Here is a 17,456-nt window from a genome sequence, read left to right as displayed (position 1 = left end):
AAATAGGGAATTTACTTGGGTCATGAGCATATCTATATGAAGGTTGGCTACTTTACGGGCAACGTCGTGTTATCTAGCGTACAGGTTTGCATCAAAACTTCACAAGGAGAGTCGTAGTACAAAATCATCCCTTAGCAAAACATTTTAGGTGAATTAAAAACTCAATTTTTTGGTCTCACAAAAATAATGAATGCCCCTTGTTCAATCCAACTTAATATTCCGTTGTATTGGACATTACAAGTCCAAATGGTTCCCTGCCAGGTTAACATGTTGCAGAGATTGACTGGAATTACCAGTAACCCCAAGCCAAATGTGGAAAAGTTTAATTTTGTGTACAGTCACAAAGTCCACCTCTAAAGACAAAGGCAAAAAAATCAAGACTGTTTAGAGATACAGCACTGAAACAGGCCCTTCGGCCCACCGAGTCTGTGCCGACCATCAACCACCCACTTATACTAATCCTACACTAATCCCATATCGCTACCACATCCCCACCTGTCCCTATATTTCCCTACCACCTACCTATACTAGGGACAATTTATAATGGCCAATTAACCTATCAACCTGCAAGTCTTTGGCATGTGGGAGGAAACCCACGCAGACACAGGGAGAACTTGCAAACTCCACACAGGCAGTACCCAGAATTGAACCCGGGTCGCTGGAGCTGTGAGGCTGCAGTGCTAACCACTGCGCCACTGTGCAATAGGCAAAAAAAATCAATGCACTTCAAGAACATAAACACATTATTTCAATTAAAAAATTACCCATGTCCTTTGTTATTTTAACAAACTTCGAGAACCTGAATCCCTATGTTTTATTTCAAATACAGAAAAACACCATCCTCCACCATCAGTTCTTAAACAAAATAAAACTGGCTTCAATTGTAATTTTGATTTCCCGGTCAAAGTGACGAATAAAATGTTCTGAGACCTAGCAGCTTGTCACCAGACATCACATTGCTTGCTCAAATTCTTGGAAAAAAAACAAAAGTTCTGCAGTCTTAAATCATATTTGTTCTTCCAGCAGTAGTAGAGACTGTAATTGTTTACTTACTGGTTAAAAGTCTAATTATTTTTGATGTTGGGATTCAGGGTTTATTGTTCAGCCAGAGTAAAGTGACTACGCATTTCATCATGCTGTAATTCACAGGTGTGCCTTTGATGCTGGCACTCGGTACCAAAGACGTGAAGACATATTTCATCTTAGAGCAGTTATTCCTCAAATTAATGAGCAAAAAAAGTGTTAAAAAAATTAACAGCCTCAAAACTGTTCTTCAGCATAGCCCAAGGCTGTCAGTGTTGTGGAGGCTGCTGCACCTGGAACTGCAGGTCAGCTTCCATCACACCAAGGAAACCAACCATACGTCACTGATCATAGCGACTACGGGATAGAGCTCCTGATTGTGCTCAAAGTGGGAAATTGCACCCAAAATGCACGTGAATGTGCACTGGTTAGGTTATAGTTCAAGCTTCTGATAAAATATCATTTGCATTATCACAAACATAAAATCTTTTATGAACCAGCACACCAGGCAACATGATAAAACAAACAATTATGTTCTATCTTTTCATTAAAATATATTTCTTGATGTTTTTAAAAGAGTGGTAACCTGGTGCAGCTTTATTAATACAGCTGAAAATGGGTATATCACAAAATAAGCAATTTAAAATCATAGAAAATGAATTTAAAAAGCGAGGTTAAACTATTTACTTTCATTGTTGTACATTAGTCAGTTTATTAACTTTTTTTTGATATGTAAAAACATCAAAACATGTCTACTAGTGCCTGTGCGCTAAAGATTAGTGCACTTTAAAGAGCTTTCCCTAATCAGTGTGATCAGGGCCTAATTTGGCTGAACTGACCTTGAACCAGGGTAAAAATATGGGGTAGCTCGGGCATGAATAAGTTTAGGTGCAACTCACTTACGTTTTAAGTTTCCTCACCTTCTGCTCTGGTTTGGCTGTATTCTGCCTGAATTGCACTGACATTACTGGAGTAAAAGAGTGGAAACTCTACCTCCACATCACCGACCTGTAGCAGCATATTAGTTTCTGCCCGTTATGAAAGTGCTTCCACGTTTTGTTAAATTTTTGAGGACTCATATTTAAATGGTAGAAATCAAATCGATTTTGGAAGGCTGAGGATTTCATGGACACTGGGCTTTGTTTTGTTGTTGAGAGTTCATGGGAAGGACACCGAGGTGTTGCGTTTGAAAACAATCTTTACTGGATGTCACATGCCTTATGATAAATAAACAGAAACCTTGCTGACTTGGGGAAGATTTTTGCAGAGAAGTGACATGTCAAGATTTAGGAGGATCAGGAGGTTCTGACTGGTTGTTTGTGGTTTCACTTCTGAGATACTGTTTTGGTTCAGTTGGGAGTGTGGACAGTATTTGAAAAGCAGTTGAAGGTCAACCTTCCAAGAAACCCCAACTCATTTTCCCTGTACCTCTCTAAGAGACCAAGAGGTTGAGTGTGTCAGCTCCTCTTTCCTTCTGTTTTTGGAAAAATCCATGTGAAACCAGTGTGATAACGGAAGCCTGATGCCGCAGTTCTCCTGGAAAGCCTACTCGACTATTTCTTGAAATCTCCAGAACGAACTACTTCTGAAAAGATCCCAGTAACCTGTCACCGTATACCCAGACGTCAGACATAAAGGGACAACTGACATCTTTCCAGATCTTCCCTTTTTTTCTTCAAGAATTAGCAAGTATTTGGCCAAAGTTTTTTGTTTTTTTTGTAACAGAGCTCTGCAGAGAATTTCTTTATTTTTTTCAGCACATGTGAAATTTTAAAAGGTAATTTCATATTTCAATCTGTGTGTTAATGCTTTGTTTTGTTACTGGAGAAGTCTTGTTTTATAATAAACTGATAATTTTGTTGTTTATTAAAGAAACCTGGTTGGTGCATTTTATTCTGGGATAAACAGTAAAGCACACGATTAACTGGATCCGTAACTAGGTAAACATTTAAATATATGTTGTGACCTGTAGAGAAATGGAATTAGAAAAGACAGTACACTCCCTCCTCACCCCAGTCGTAACACCGTAATCAGTCAGAAGAGATGGTCCCTATGCCCAGTAGCAACATTTATTTGCTGATGCCCCCAGACATAGCAATGAAAACCAGAGGCTTAAGTGCAGCTTGTTAACTTTGGGCACAGCAATATCTTGTGTGCTTTACATTCACGTTATTGCCAAGTGCTGCCATTTAACAGGAGCTCTGGCTCCCGTCTGGACATTTTTGAGGCAATAAGCCTTTCAAATCAACAATAGCAAGTATGACAACATCTGGTAACAAGGGGCTGTTAACTCAAGTCAGTTCTCAGTGGCAGCATGTTGAAAAAAAAAAGGTTCTGAAGTTGTTTGTGTGCTATTGAAATAAACAATGAATTTCTACTGAAACCAGACACTTGTGGAATGTTTTATGTATTTAGCAGAAATTGTTTGAAGCCTGTGACTGGTTAATCATGTGTCAACTTCTAAATGACAGGCTACCCCAAGCCAAAATTAAATCAGAGTAGCTTTCAATATGCAAGTTAATGTCAATTTACAACAACTCAAGTTCTTATATCTACATCAGCACGTTAGAGCTGGTCAAATAGAAATTGTCCCATTGACTTAAATGTCCTAAAGTCAGACATTGTTACACTTATCAGTGTCTCTTAAATCAATTAATTAAAAATTGTGTTTTAAAAGGCGGGGCGGCACAGTGGTGCAGTGGTTAGCACTGCAGCCTCACAGCTCCAGCGACCCAGGTTCAATTCTGGTTACTGCCTGTGTGGAGTTTGCAAGTTCTCCCTGTGTCTGCGTGGGTTTCCTCTGGGTGCTCCGGTTTCCTCCCACAAGCCAAAAGACTTGCAGGTTGGTAGGTAAATTGGCCATTATAAATTGCCCTTAGTATAGGTAGGTGGTAGGGAAATATAGTGACAGGTGGGGATGTGGTAGGAATATGGGATTAGTATATATGGGTGGTTGATGGTCGGCACAGACTCGGTGGGCCGAAGGGCCTGTTTCAGTGCTGTATGACTAAAACTAAAAACTAAACTAAAACTGAACCTGTACTTTGCAAAAAATGATCAAGGTGACATCAGAGAAAGGTCACATGACATGTTAGGGTCTCAAACTGCATGTAATTACTAGTTTTAAAAGACAACAAAGTGGTAACAAGCAATGGCTAATGATGTATTGATATTACAGAATTAATTCTGCAAAAGTAACTTACACATTGCAGGGCAGAAAAATCACTGTATGGATAGTTATTTTCAAAAGGAGTGGATTACAAGTGTCGCGGTCATACTTTTTGATTAACTGAAGCTATGTATGTACATGGCAACAAGAAAATAAGCACATTGTCCTGTACGGCTGGGCTGATGCTCCTGACTTTTATATTAATTTTGGGCTTTGGAATATTAGCAAAACACCTCCTCTAATTGGGTCCTAGATTTTGGGAGTCAGAAGTACAACCTTGTACAGTACTGGCAAAGTTAAGCTGTTGTCAGCAGCAGTGTTGTATGGTAAATGCAGTTTTGCACACACTGCTAAGTTTAGAGTCATAGTCATTTATGGCACAGAAGGATAGTTTTGTAAAATTTCACATGATGGGACTATTCAATACATCTCACCACTGGGTACTCCACACATTTAGAACTCAAAAATATTCTTCATGTTTGAAGAAGGATTGCCCTCTCTCCCAAGCATTTTACACCATTTATACTTTTATAAAGCAATGGTATGTATTTTAATTATTAATTTGCAATATGTCTAATTTTATTGCTGAGAGTTTGAAAGGGATTGTTCAGTTATTTAAGGCAGTGAGCAGCTGTTTTCTTTTATTCGTTCATGGGATGTGGGCGCCGCTTGCCAGGACAGCATTTATTACCCACCCCTAACTGCACAGACCAGAAAGTCTTGAGTTTGATTTTCTGACACTGCTGAGGTTGTTAAACTCAACCTGGGTGCTAGGAAGGGAAAATTTAGTCGGATACTAATCACTAGTCATTGATCTACACTGGAAATATATGCATGGGAATTTCAGGAGAACAGAGTCAGGCTTGGCTATGCAGGCCTCCAGAGTCAAATAGCTTGTTGACACTCTCAGTTTAGGCTCAGGTAAACCATTGCTACCATTATGACAAGGTATTACCTTCAGAAGGGGAGAAAAATTTGCAAAAATACACTTTTATAGAAAGATTATTTTACAGCTGACTTTAGCAATAGCCTTAAAAAGTGACTTTCTACTGGGTCATATCAAACGTTTGCAAGAAAGCCAATAATCCCCATTATCTAAACTAGAAAGCAAAACATAATGCAAAACTCCTGTCCGTGTTCTGCTGCTGCATTCTCTCATGCCAGTCAAGGCCAACTCAGGCACTACTTACTGCTATCTGAGAGTCTAGATCTTTAATCACATCAGCTACTGCTGTAGGCCCAGATAATGAAGAGTTCATTGTGACATGCTGCCTGGAAACAAACAGCAAGGATTAGGCCACATTAGGATTAACTGAACTTCTGCACTGCGAATGCTTTTTAACTGCCTTAATACAACAAATTAAATATTCTACAAATTACTGGTATAGGTTAACACTAAACCCAGGATTATTTCACCAAAAAGTGCGCTTGATAATTTCTTTTTTTGTTACTCCTTCATGGGATGTGGGCATCACTGGCTAGGCCAGCATTTTATTGCAGATCCCAAATTGCCCTCGAGAAGGTGGTGATGAGCTGCCTTCTTGAACCACTGCAGTCCTTGGGGTATAGGTACACCAACAATGCCGTTGTTAGGAAGGGAGCTCCAGGATTTCGACCCAGCGACAATGGTGATATAGTTCCAAGTCAGGATGGTGCGTGACTTGGAGGGGAATTTGCAGGTGGTGGTGCGCCCACTTGTCCTTCTAAGTGGTAGAGGTCGCAGGTTTGAAGGCACTGTCAAAGGAGCCTTGGTGAGTTGCTGCCGTGCATCTTGTAGATGGTACACACTGCTGCCAATGTGCGTGGTGGTGGAGAGATTGAATGTTGAAGGTGGTGGCTGGGGTGCCAATTAAGTGGCTGCTTTGTCCTGGATGGTATCGAGCTTCTTGAGTGTTTTTGGAGCTGCATCCATCCAGGAGTATTCCACTACACTCCTGGCTTGTGCCTTGTAGATGGTGGACAGGCATTTAGGAGCTATAAACTATATTCTAGACTATAAACCACCAGTTAGCAATGAGTCTACCTTGAAGATGGAATTTAATTTTTTCTTTTAAAAAAGGATTAAAATATCCTTGGAGAGATCTGGCTCTCCAATCCCAAGCCCTGTTTCCAGGTTTCTTATTTCCCTCCTAATATGTTGTAAAGAGAGTAACTACAGTGTTTGGCCACAATGAAACATTTTTCAAATTAAAAACCACTATAGGTAATGAACGTATTAAACAGAATGTCTGTAACTACCTTTAAAAGAATGCAAGCTGGTAAGAAGGAAAGTTAAAAAATCCAAGTCTCAGGTTCCATTCTAGTGTGCTGAGTTGGCTGATTTTAGTTGCGGTTGATGCATTATAATTGGCCTTAGCATTCACAGGCTTGGGGGTTGATTGACAAATTAATTAGGACTTCCCTTTCCTTTAGATCGCCATCTATTGACTGGAGAGGCATGAGTGAAGACGTGGTCAGTTCAACTATGTGACCCTAAAGGTCAAATAGCTTGTTGACGTGTATACCATCTACAAGATGCACTGCAGCAACTCACCAAGGCTCCTTCGACAGCACCTTCCAAACCTGCGACCTCTACCACCTAGAAGGATAAGGGGAGCAGATGCAGGAAAACATCACCATCTGCAAGTTCCCCTCCAAGTCACACACTACCCTAACTTGGAACTATGTTGCCATTCCCTCACTGTCGCTGGGTCAAAATCCTGGAACTCCCTTCCTGACAGCACTGTGGGTGTGCCTACACCCCAAGGACTGCAGTAGTTCAAGAAGGCAGCTCACCACCACCTTCTCAAGGGCAATAAGGGACAGGCAATAAATGCTGCCCGAGCCAACCACGCCCACATCCCACAAACGAAGGAAGAAAAATTTACTTGAAGACTTGCCACCTCGGTGAGACAAAGGAAGATCACTACTGCCCAAGGTACCAAATCCCAGCACGAGTCATTCTTCTGTCTACAGGAGTATGGATGGGACCAGGGGGGGGTAGTGGTGGTGGTGGGGGCGTGTTGGGGGGAGGGGGTTGAGGAATACGTTCCTCTGAGAAAGTAAGTACACAAACATATAAAAGCGAAAGTTAACTTGGATGCTCAAAAGGGCAGAATGGTCTACTTCTGCTCCTATTTCCTATGTTCCTATATTCTAACACATTCAGTGCTATTTTTGTTGCACTTACACTGTCCTTCCAAATATTTATTCATTTTCTGCTCATACTGAGCATTTGCCAGATTTTAAACAAAGCACAAACATTTGAAAAATTTGCACTTTCATGACTTCAGAACATCCCAAAGCACTTTACAGCCAATGAAGTACTTTTGAAGTGCAGTTATTGTTGTAATGTAGGAAACACAGCAGCCAATTTGCGCACAGCAAGCTCCCACAAACAGCAATGTGATAATGACCAGATAATCAGGCTTTGTAACGTTGATTGAGGGATAAATATTGGCCAGGACACCGGGGATAACTCCCCTGCTCTTCTTTGAAATAGAGCCATGGGATGTTTTATGTCAATTTTAGAAAGCAGGCAAAGCCCCCAGTTTAACACCTCATCCAAAAGACAGCACCTCTGACAACACAGCACTGGAGTGTCAGTCTTGATTTTTGTGTTCAAGTCTCTGGAGCGAGATTTGAACTCTCAACCTTGTGACTGAGGCAAAACTGCTACCAAGCGAGCCATGGCTGACACATTTTTGCACAAAATGGGATTTTCACACCAGCCACTGCCAGTCCAGTGCCAAACGAAAGGAAGTGGTTTGTAAGTTTAATTGATCAGACACTTAATGAGGTCACAACATTTATTCAATACTTTTTTGAAGATAGTTTTTACTGATCTAATGCTGAGAAATCAAAGTTTGTTGGAAAGTCTCCACTGCTTTTCTAAAATTATTTTGAACAATCTAATTTCTGATAGAGATTGTTCATCCAATTTGCAATTTATAGGTTAGCGACAAGCTAGATGCTCAACTACAGAATGTTTAAGATATATATAGACCGGCATACACAATCAGTAGCATTCCTGCTTTTGATAGTAACCCTGATAATATAACCATGCACAGTAATCTGTAATGGTTGGTTCAAATCCTGAAGTAAAAAGACATTCTGGAAATAGAGTTAGAGTTAAATGTGGTCAAACAAGTGAATCATAAGCAACGTTAATATTCGTTAATAGAAAGATGTGCAGCTCTGCCCTGTACACTCTGTCTACACTCTTCCTGACAGTAATGGTTTTAAAAACCCAAGAGCTTTGTTCCCATATACTCCAAATGTCACAAGGAAACAATCTAGCTTGTGTTATCCCCATTTGCAGTGCTTTAAAAAAAAAATCTTTGGTTACACTCACATTTCAAGTGGAGTATTGGCGACCAGTGTTAAAATTAACTACAGTGCAAAGTGAAGTAAGACCGCTGGAGAAAGAAGAGTGTTATACACTGATGCTGTAGTCGTAGCAGCCTTAGCTTCAGTCATTATGTCAGATGAAATGGTCTTGAGCTGTTGAGCCTGACTGGTTCTCAAACAAATATAAAGGCAGAGAAAGAGTAGGAAGGCAGCGCAGGTGTCCCCTGCGGTCATCTCCCTCCACAACAGGTATACCGTTTTGGATACTGTCGAGGGAGATGGCTCACCAGGGGAAGGCAGCAGTAACCAGGTTCATGGCACCGTGGCTGGCTCTGCTGTTCAGAAGGGCAGCAAAAAGAGTGGAAGGGCTATAGTCATAGGGGATTCGATTGTAAGGGGAGTAGATAGGCAGTTCTGTGGTTGAAAAAGAGCCTCCCGAATGGTAGGTTGCCTCCCAGGTGCACAGGTCAGGGATGTCTCAGATCGGCTGCAGAACATTCTGAAGGGGGAGGGTGAACAGCCAGTTGTTGTTGTGCACATAGGCACCAATGATATAGGTAAAAAACGGGATGAGGTCCGACAAGCAGAATTTAGGGAGTTAGGAGCCAAGTTAAAAAGTAGGACCTCAGAGGTAGTAATCTCAGGATTGCTACCAGTGCCACGTGATAGTCAGAGTAGAAATAAAAGAATAGTCAGGATGAATGCGTGGCTTGAGAGATGGTACAGGAGGGAGGAGTTCAGATTTTTGGGACATTGGGACTGGTTCTGGGGGGAGGTGGGACTATTACAAATTGGACAGTCTACACCTGGGCCGGACTGGAACCAATGTGCTTGGGGGTGCTTTTGCCAACGCTGTTGGGGAGGGTTTAAACTAATGTGGCAGGGGGTTGGGAACTAAATGAGGTCAGTGGACAGTAAGGAGGTAGTAACTAAAGCCTGTAAGGAACAAGATAATGAAGTCAGCGTGACTAAGGGAAAGAGTAGGCAGGGAGCAGATGATGAAAGCAAAGGGACTGGTGGTCTGAGGTGCATTTGTTTTAATGCAAGAAGTGTAGTAGGTAAGGCAGATGAACTTAGGGCTTGGATTAGTACCTGAGAGTATGATGTTATTGCTATCACTGAGATTTGGTTAAGGGAAGGGCATGATTGGCAACTAAATATCCCAGGATATCGATGCTTCAGGCGGGATAGAGGGTGGTAAAAGGGGTGGAGGAGTTGCATTACTAGTCAAAGAGGATATCACAGCTGTGCTGAAGGAGGGTACTATGGAGGACTCGAGCTGTGAGGCAATATGGGCAGAACTCAGAAATAGGAAGGGTGCGGTAACAATGTTGGGGCTGTACTACAGGCCTCCCAACAGCAAGCGTGAGATAGAGGTACAAATATGTAAACAGATTATGGAAAGATGTAGGAGCAACAGGGTGGTGGTGATAGGAGATTTTAATTTTCCCAACATTGACTGGGATTCACATAGTGTTAGAGGTCCAGATGGAGCAGAATTTGTAAGGAGCATCCAGGAGGGTTTTCTAGAGCAGTATGTAAATAGTCCAACTCGGGAAGGGGCCATACTGGACCTGGTGTTGGGGAATGAGCCCGGCCAGGTGGTTGAAGTTTCAGTAGGGGACTACTTTGGGAATAGTGATCACAATTCCGTAAGTTTTAGAATACTCATGGACAAAGACGAGAGTGGTCCTAAAGGAGGAGTGCTAAATTGGGGGAAGGCCAACTATACCAAAATTCGGCAGGAGCTGGGGAATGTAGATTGGGAGCAGTTGTTTGAAGGTAAATCCACATTTGATATGTGGGAGGCTTTTAAAGAGAGGTTGATTAGCGTGCAGGAGAGACAAGTTCCTGTGAAAATGAGGGATAGAAATGGCAAGATTAGGGAACCATGGATGACAGGTGAAATTGTGAGACTAACTAAGAGGAAAAAGGAAGCATACATAAGGTGTAGGCGGCTGAAGAAAGACGAAGCTTTGAAAGAATATCGGGAATGTAGGACCAATCTGAAACGAGGAATTAAGAGGGCTAAAAGGGGTCATGAAATATCTTTAGCAAACAGGGTTAAGGAAAATCCTAAAGCCTTTTATTCATATATAAGGAGCAAGAGGGTAACTAGAGAAAGGATTGGCCCACTCAAGGACAAAGGAGGAAAGTTATGCGTGGAGTCAGAGAAAATGGGTGAGATTCTAAACGAGTACTTTGCATCGGTATTCACCGAGGAGAGGAACATGATGGATGTTGAGGTTAGGGACAGATGTTTGATTACTCTAGGTCAAGTCGGCATAAGGAGGGAGGAAGTGTTGGGTATTCTAAAAGGCATTAAGGTGGACAAGTCCTCAGGTCCGGATGGGATCTATCCCAGGTTACTGTGGGAAGCGAGCGAGGAAATAGCTGGGGCCTTAACAGATATCTTTGCAGCATCCTTAAACACGGGTGAAGTCCCGGAGGACTGGAGAATTGCTAATGCTGTCCCCTTGTTTAAGAAGGGTAGTAGGGATAATCCAGGTAATTATAGACCGCTGAGCCTGACGTCAGTGGTAGGGAAGCTGCTGGAGAAGATACTGAGGGATAGGATCTATTCCCATTTGGAAGAAAATGGGCTTATCAGTGATAGGCAACATGGTTTTGTGCAGGGAAGGTCATGTCTTACCAACTTAATAGAATTCTTTGAGGAAGAGACAAAGTTGATTGATGAGGGAAGGGCTGTAGATATCACATACATGGACTTCAGTAAGGCGTTTGATAAGGTTCCCCATGGTAGGCTGATGGAAAAAGTGAAGTCACATGGGGTCCAGGGTGTACTAGCTAGATGGATAAAGAACTGGCTGGGCAACAGGAGACAGAGAGTAGCAGTGGAAGGGAGTTTCTCAAAATGGAGACGTGTGACCAGTGGTGTTCCACAGGGATCCGTGCTGGGACCACTGTTGTTTGTGATATACATAAATGATTTGGAGGAAAGTATAGGTGGTCTGATTAGCAAGTTTGCAGACGACACTAAGATTGGTGGAGTAGCAGATAGTGAAGGGGACTGTCAGAGAATACAGCAGAATATAAATAGACTGGAGAGTTGGGCAGAGAAATGGCAGATGGAGTTCAATCAGGGCAAATGCGAGGTGATGCATTTTGGAAGATCCAATTCAAGAGTGAACTATACAGTAAATGGAAAAGTCCTGGGGAAAATTGATGTACAGAGAGATTTGGGTGTTCAGGACCATTGTTCCCTGAAGGTGGCAATGCAGGTAAATAGAGTGGTCAAGAAGGCATACGGCATGCTTTCCTTCATCGGACGGGGTATTGAGTACAAGAGTTGGCAGGTCATGTTACAGTTGTATAAGACTTTGGTTCGACCACATCTGGAATACTGCGTGCAGTTCTGATCGCCGCATTACCAAAAGGATGTGGATGCTTTTGAGAGGGTGCAGAGGAGGTTCACCAGGATGTTGCCTGGTATGGAGGGCGCTAGCTATGAAGAGAGGTTGAGTAGATTAGGATTATTTTCATTAGAAAGACGGAGGTTGAGGGGGGGACCTGATTGAGGTGTACAAAATCATGAGAGGTATAGACAGGGTGGATAGCAAGAAGCTTTTTCCCCCAGAGTGGGGGATTCAATTACTAGGGGTCATGAGTTCAAAGTGAGGGGGGAAAAGTTTAGGGGGGATATGCGTGGAAAGTTCTTTACGCAGAGGGTGGTGGGTGCCTGGAACACGTTGCCAGCGGAGGTGGTAGATGCGAACACGATAGCGTCTTTTAAGATGTATCTAGACAGATACATGAATGGGCAGGAAGCAAGGAGATACAGACCCTTAGAAAATAGGCGACATGTTTAGGTAGAGGATCTGGATCGGCGCAGGCTTGGAGGGCTGAAGGGCCTGTTCCTGTGCTGTAATTTTCTTTGTTCTATTTAAGTCCAATTTTTTTGGATTTGCTGAGAATTTTGGTGAAATACTACATGTGAAAGTCATAGAATGATTACAGCACAGAAGGCTGCCATTCGGCCCATCATGTCTGTGCCAGCTCTCCAAGAGCAACTCACCTAGTCTCATTCCCCTGTCCTTTCCCCATTGCCCTGCAAATTTTCTCTTTAGATAATTGTCCAATTCTCTTTTGAAAGCCACAATTGAATCTGCCTCCAACACACACAGGGAGTTCATTCCAGATCGTAGCCACTTTCTGCATAAAAAGTTTTTCCTCATGTCACCATTGCAACATTGAACTCCTTCCTTCAGTTAACCTTGTGGGATTAGGGAATAATTTATGGCTGCATAAATGTGGCCTTACACAGATATATGCTGTATTAGAAACTGTGTCCATATTCCATAGGATTTAGAAGAATCTTCTCTGCAGTATTTTGAGTTTACATTCTATAAAAATGGCACAGGCCATTTCGATAAGCGAAAAGCTACAAGATAAAAGTTGCAGTTTTTTTAAATACAAATCTGGAAAATGTATTTCAAAAAACATCTCTATCACAAAGCTTCAAAGTTCACAACCTCACTGAGGCCAAATAATCTTTTGACACTTACATGGGTAGGATCATTAAAACTAAAGCCTTGAAGCATTTTACTGAGGCTTAAGATTGGCCTATTACCTATCTGACTCACTATGGTGGTCATAAAAGGATACAGCACTACAGAGGCAGAAATTTAATTTAATCATATGTTCAATATTGAGGAGAAAAGACAGTGCCCTTCTTAGTCTCAGCTTTCCAACTGAATTAAAACTACTTCAAATACTCAGGCTGAACCATAAAAGATGCCCCACTACTTATGTCTTTTTATTTAAACTAAAACAAATCTACTCACTTGTAGGCTCTTTGGGGAAATGAATTGCACATGTAGTGCTAAACCCATCTTCAATTCTTGGTCTGTGTCATTAGCTGAATCCCACAGCTACAATTAGCCTCAATATTCCCAGGGGAGGAGAAGGAAAAAAATTCAGGGTTACTGCTCCCAATGGCTTCTGCTTCAATGTGCATGCGAATATTGGGCAAGGACAGAATTGGACATTGCTTTGACTACCTTCTTGGTTGCATGGTCAACTAATGTTCTAGTAAACATAGCGCAAGTTCAGACTTGAAGAATAACTATTTCGGCAAGGTACCAAAGGGCTGCTAAAATGAATCAAAATGTAAACATGTTTAAGTCACACCCTACTGGGGGAGTCCGAGAGCAAAGAGGAGATAATTGCACGAAAAACGTTCCATTATCGATAAAAGCTCCCAGGCACTGGGAACATTTTTTGCAGAAATTATCAATTTTACACATAAAAATCTCAAATGATTACTTAGATTATATAGAGTAATGGAAGAAATGTTTTGATCAGAAAAACTATTTAAATGATATCTCAAAATATGATAAACTAATTGAGGCAATTGTATAAAACTGCAATCCATATTAATTAGCCAGTCAAAAGTTTGCTTGCAGATTTAAAAATGCTTTGATGAAAGATGCTGTTTATAATTTCATACAGTATTCCTTCTAAAAATAAAATAAGGATTCTTTAACTCCCAACACAATCCCAGCCAAGAAAAAGCTGCATTCAGAAAAATACATAGGGTACTCAAACAACAGTATGCATCTTTATCTTAGTGGTGAAATACATAGGGTACTTTCATGGTTATCCATTAGGTAGACAATTAAGCATTTTGGATTAAACCTTACAGAGTAATGGTGCAAATAACTGATACTAAAGTTCTGAAATCGTTTGCACCTCTTCAAGGAGTATTTGAGTGTAAAAGTAAAAAGTGGAAAAAAGGGACTAATTAAGGAAATAAAAACACATTTTAATAATTAAAACATGGCTGTGTTGCAAAGTGCCCATATGAGCAAGAATGAATCAAAATGGACCTTATTGTAAAACTATAATTGTTTAAAAGTGGGTCAAAAAAGTAAAATGAACATACATCCCACACGAGACACTATTTGCAATAGTTATAAAACCTTTGAAGTTAGTGCTTTTCTCCTGACCACTACAAAAATTCAAGCAAGCAAATCTGAACATTGATTCACCCCAGAGGAAAGTAATTAAGTGCTTTTTGACATTGACTCCTACCTGTACTTCTACAAGAACATTTGAAGCTCGGATCGTGTGAGATACTTCAAACCTTTAGCTTCATGACACTTTAGTAGCAGTAAACCTAAAAACACATATTGAGATGCCTGGCCAGACCATACTTGGAGTAACTTGTACAGTTCTGTCTCCATACTAGAAAAATATTTTGAAACAGTGTAGAAAGTACAGAAAAGATTTACAAGAATGTTGCCAGAACTGAGTGATTGTAACTATTAGGAAAGACTGAACAAGCTGGGGCACTTTTCTCTGGAAGAGAGAAGGCCAAGAGGTGACTTAATAGATGTCTTGAAAATTATGAAAGGTTTTGATAGGCTAGACAAAGAGATGTTGCCACTTATGGAGAGTCCAAAACTAGAGGCCATAAATATAAGATAGACAATAATAAATCCAATAAGGAATTCAGGAGAAACTTATTTACCCAGAGAATGGTTAGAATGTGGAACTTGCTACCACACAACAGTGGAAGTGACCAGCATTACATGCAGTTAAGGGGAAGCTAGAGGAAGAAAGAAATACAAGGATAGGGTTAGATGAATTAAAGTGGGAGGAGGCTCATAGTAACACCAGCATAGACCAGTTGGGTTGAAGGGACTGTTTCTGTGCTGTAGATTCTATGCAAGACTACCTGTTGCCAGAAATGAAAGAGAGATCTACAACTACATAAATACACAAAAGAGACACTAAATATTCAGATGCAATTCAATGAAAAATCAAAATTTTAACCAGCTGCACTATAAGACTGAATTAAAATATCCACTCTAGAAGGGAGGAGTGGCTCAAATGATTATTAGAAGTTATTTTATAACCAATCAAGCATCCTCATTTGAAATGTTAAGTTCTCCCTTCTCTCCATAGATGTTTCCTGGCCCGCTGAGTATTTTTTCTACTTGTTTCCAGTATCTGCAGGTTTGCATTTCAAAAATCTCTATCGATATATATGTAGTAAAAATACCTGTAGCTATAGAGATGAATATAGGCAAAAATAAACAGTGCATGTAAACATTTCTCTTTGCATGGTGAGAAAAGCCAACAGGGATAGTAATGGAAACATTATGCTGGATAATTGTGCACAATAATGTAAAAGAACACAAGAAATAGGAGCTGGAGTGGGCCATACAGTCCCTTCAAGCCTTCACCTCCATTCATTAAGATCATGGCAGATCTTCTACCTCAACTCCACTGTCCCACAATAGCACAATATCCCTTAATCTCTATCCAAAAATCTATCACTGTCTTGAACTTACTCAACGATGGAGCATTTTTGGTTATCTGGGGTAGAGAATTCCAAAGATTCACAAATCCCGAGTGAAGAAATTTCTCCTCATTGCAGTCTTAAGTGGCCTCAGACTGCGGTCCATGATCTAGTCCATTTTGATAAATCATTCAATTCTTTCGTGCTCATATGGGCAGTAAAAAAAAACATCCTTAATTACTTTTGCCCCCTTAATACTTTTACACTTAAATACTCCTTGAAGAGGTGCAAACGCTTTCAGAACTTGAGTATCAAAGGTACTTGCACCATTACTCAGTCAAGTTTAATCCAAAAAAAGCTTAGTTGTACACTCGATGGATATTTTTCTGAATCCCCAACTAGGGGAAACATCCTCCCGGCAACTACCCCTAATAATTTTATATACAGAGACGGTGTGAGTGCGCCTGTTGCAGTGGTGACACCGGCTGCTGGTGTCTGCACTGAGCCCAGGCCTGGTGCAGGCTGCAGCTACAGAGCTGTAAACAAACAAGGTGTAAAAGCTGCTGCTCCCTCTCCACGCACACCAGCAGCAAAACACGGGAAAGCACTCACCCAGCCAAGCCGCCTCAACACCAACGCACTCCTAATCGCCCATCATAAAATAATATATTGCTTGTCGCTGCCTACAGCCCCCGTGCTCCGAGCCGCCAGTGCACCGGTCAACGGGCCCCCATAGCGACCCGGAAACACTCGCCGCCAGCCCTGACCCCTCAACCCTCACCCCTCACCCCACCACCCTTCAAATTAATTAAATAGACTGAGACGATTTAAAATACATCCATAGAGGTTTAGTAAATTATTCACTGCGATATTTTCGATAGCAAGCTGTTTTTATTGTTGTTGTACTAAATTAGGAAACGCGCGTGCGCGTGGCGCCCTTGGCTGTTACTAGGCCGTGGTTGCTAAGCGGCGGTTGCCAGGCGGCGCTGTCAATCAGCCCCTGGAGCTGGGCGCATTGATCTCTGTCACAGTTGGGTGGAAGAGGAAAGAATTGCATTGCTATAGCGCCTTTCACGTCCCAAAGCGCTTGACAGCCAATGAACTACTTTTTGCAGTGCAGCCACTGTTGTGATGTAGGAAACACAGCAACCAATTTGTGCACAGAAAGATTCCACAAACAGCAATGCAATAATGAGCAGATAATCTGTTCTTTGTGATGTTGATTGAGGGATAAATATTGGCAAGGATGCTGGGGAGAACTCCCTGGCTCTTCGAAATAGTGCCATGGGATCTCTTACGTCCAACTAAGAGAGCAGACAGGACCTCGGATTAACATCTCATCTGAAAGACAGCACCTACGGCAGTGCAACTCTCTCAGGACTGGCACTGGGAGTGTTGGCCTTGATTTTGGTGGGTAGGTGTACCTAGCCAAGTGCCTGACACTGCAGGAACCATGTATAAATCTTCAATCTGCTAAGAAATACAGGTGGGTAGAGTCTTCGTTTGCCCTGCATATGGAGTACATGGGATAAGCGATCAGGTGGATAGAACCAGGGCTTATGCATTTGCAAGTTGCTAAAACTGTACCCAGTCAACATAGAGTACTGCTAAGTTCCATGTTTTTATATTCCACCTTACCCATTTTGCCATTGATTTGTAAGGTTTTGT

At 41.5% G+C, this 17,456-nt stretch overlaps 1 protein-coding gene across 3 annotated transcripts in view; it reads right to left on the bottom strand.

Annotated features, from left to right (window-relative positions):
- taf12 (TAF12 RNA polymerase II, TATA box binding protein (TBP)-associated factor) overlaps positions 1-16,548 on the bottom strand; it is a 45,282-nt gene extending 28,734 nt beyond the window's left edge. The window contains exons 1-2 of one of the 3 annotated variants that reach the window (XM_068011695.1): positions 16,401-16,548; positions 5,383-5,464 (exon numbers count right to left, since the gene is read on the bottom strand). In XM_068011695.1, the coding sequence (XP_067867796.1) occupies positions 5,383-5,451 (69 nt within the window). In that variant the 5' untranslated portion in view covers positions 5,452-5,464; positions 16,401-16,548. The remainder of the gene's footprint in view (positions 1-5,382; positions 5,465-16,400) is intronic. The other 2 variants (XM_068011696.1, XM_068011698.1) reach the window with 2 other exon arrangements.
- Between the last annotated feature and the right edge of the window lie 908 nt (positions 16,549-17,456).

Source organism: Heterodontus francisci, chromosome 31 (genome assembly GCF_036365525.1).
Source record: "Heterodontus francisci isolate sHetFra1 chromosome 31, sHetFra1.hap1, whole genome shotgun sequence".
Taxonomy (NCBI): Eukaryota; Metazoa; Chordata; class Chondrichthyes; order Heterodontiformes; family Heterodontidae; genus Heterodontus; species Heterodontus francisci.
Note: the sequence above shows the minus strand (reverse complement) of the source record. Positions and strands in the feature narration are given on the sequence as shown.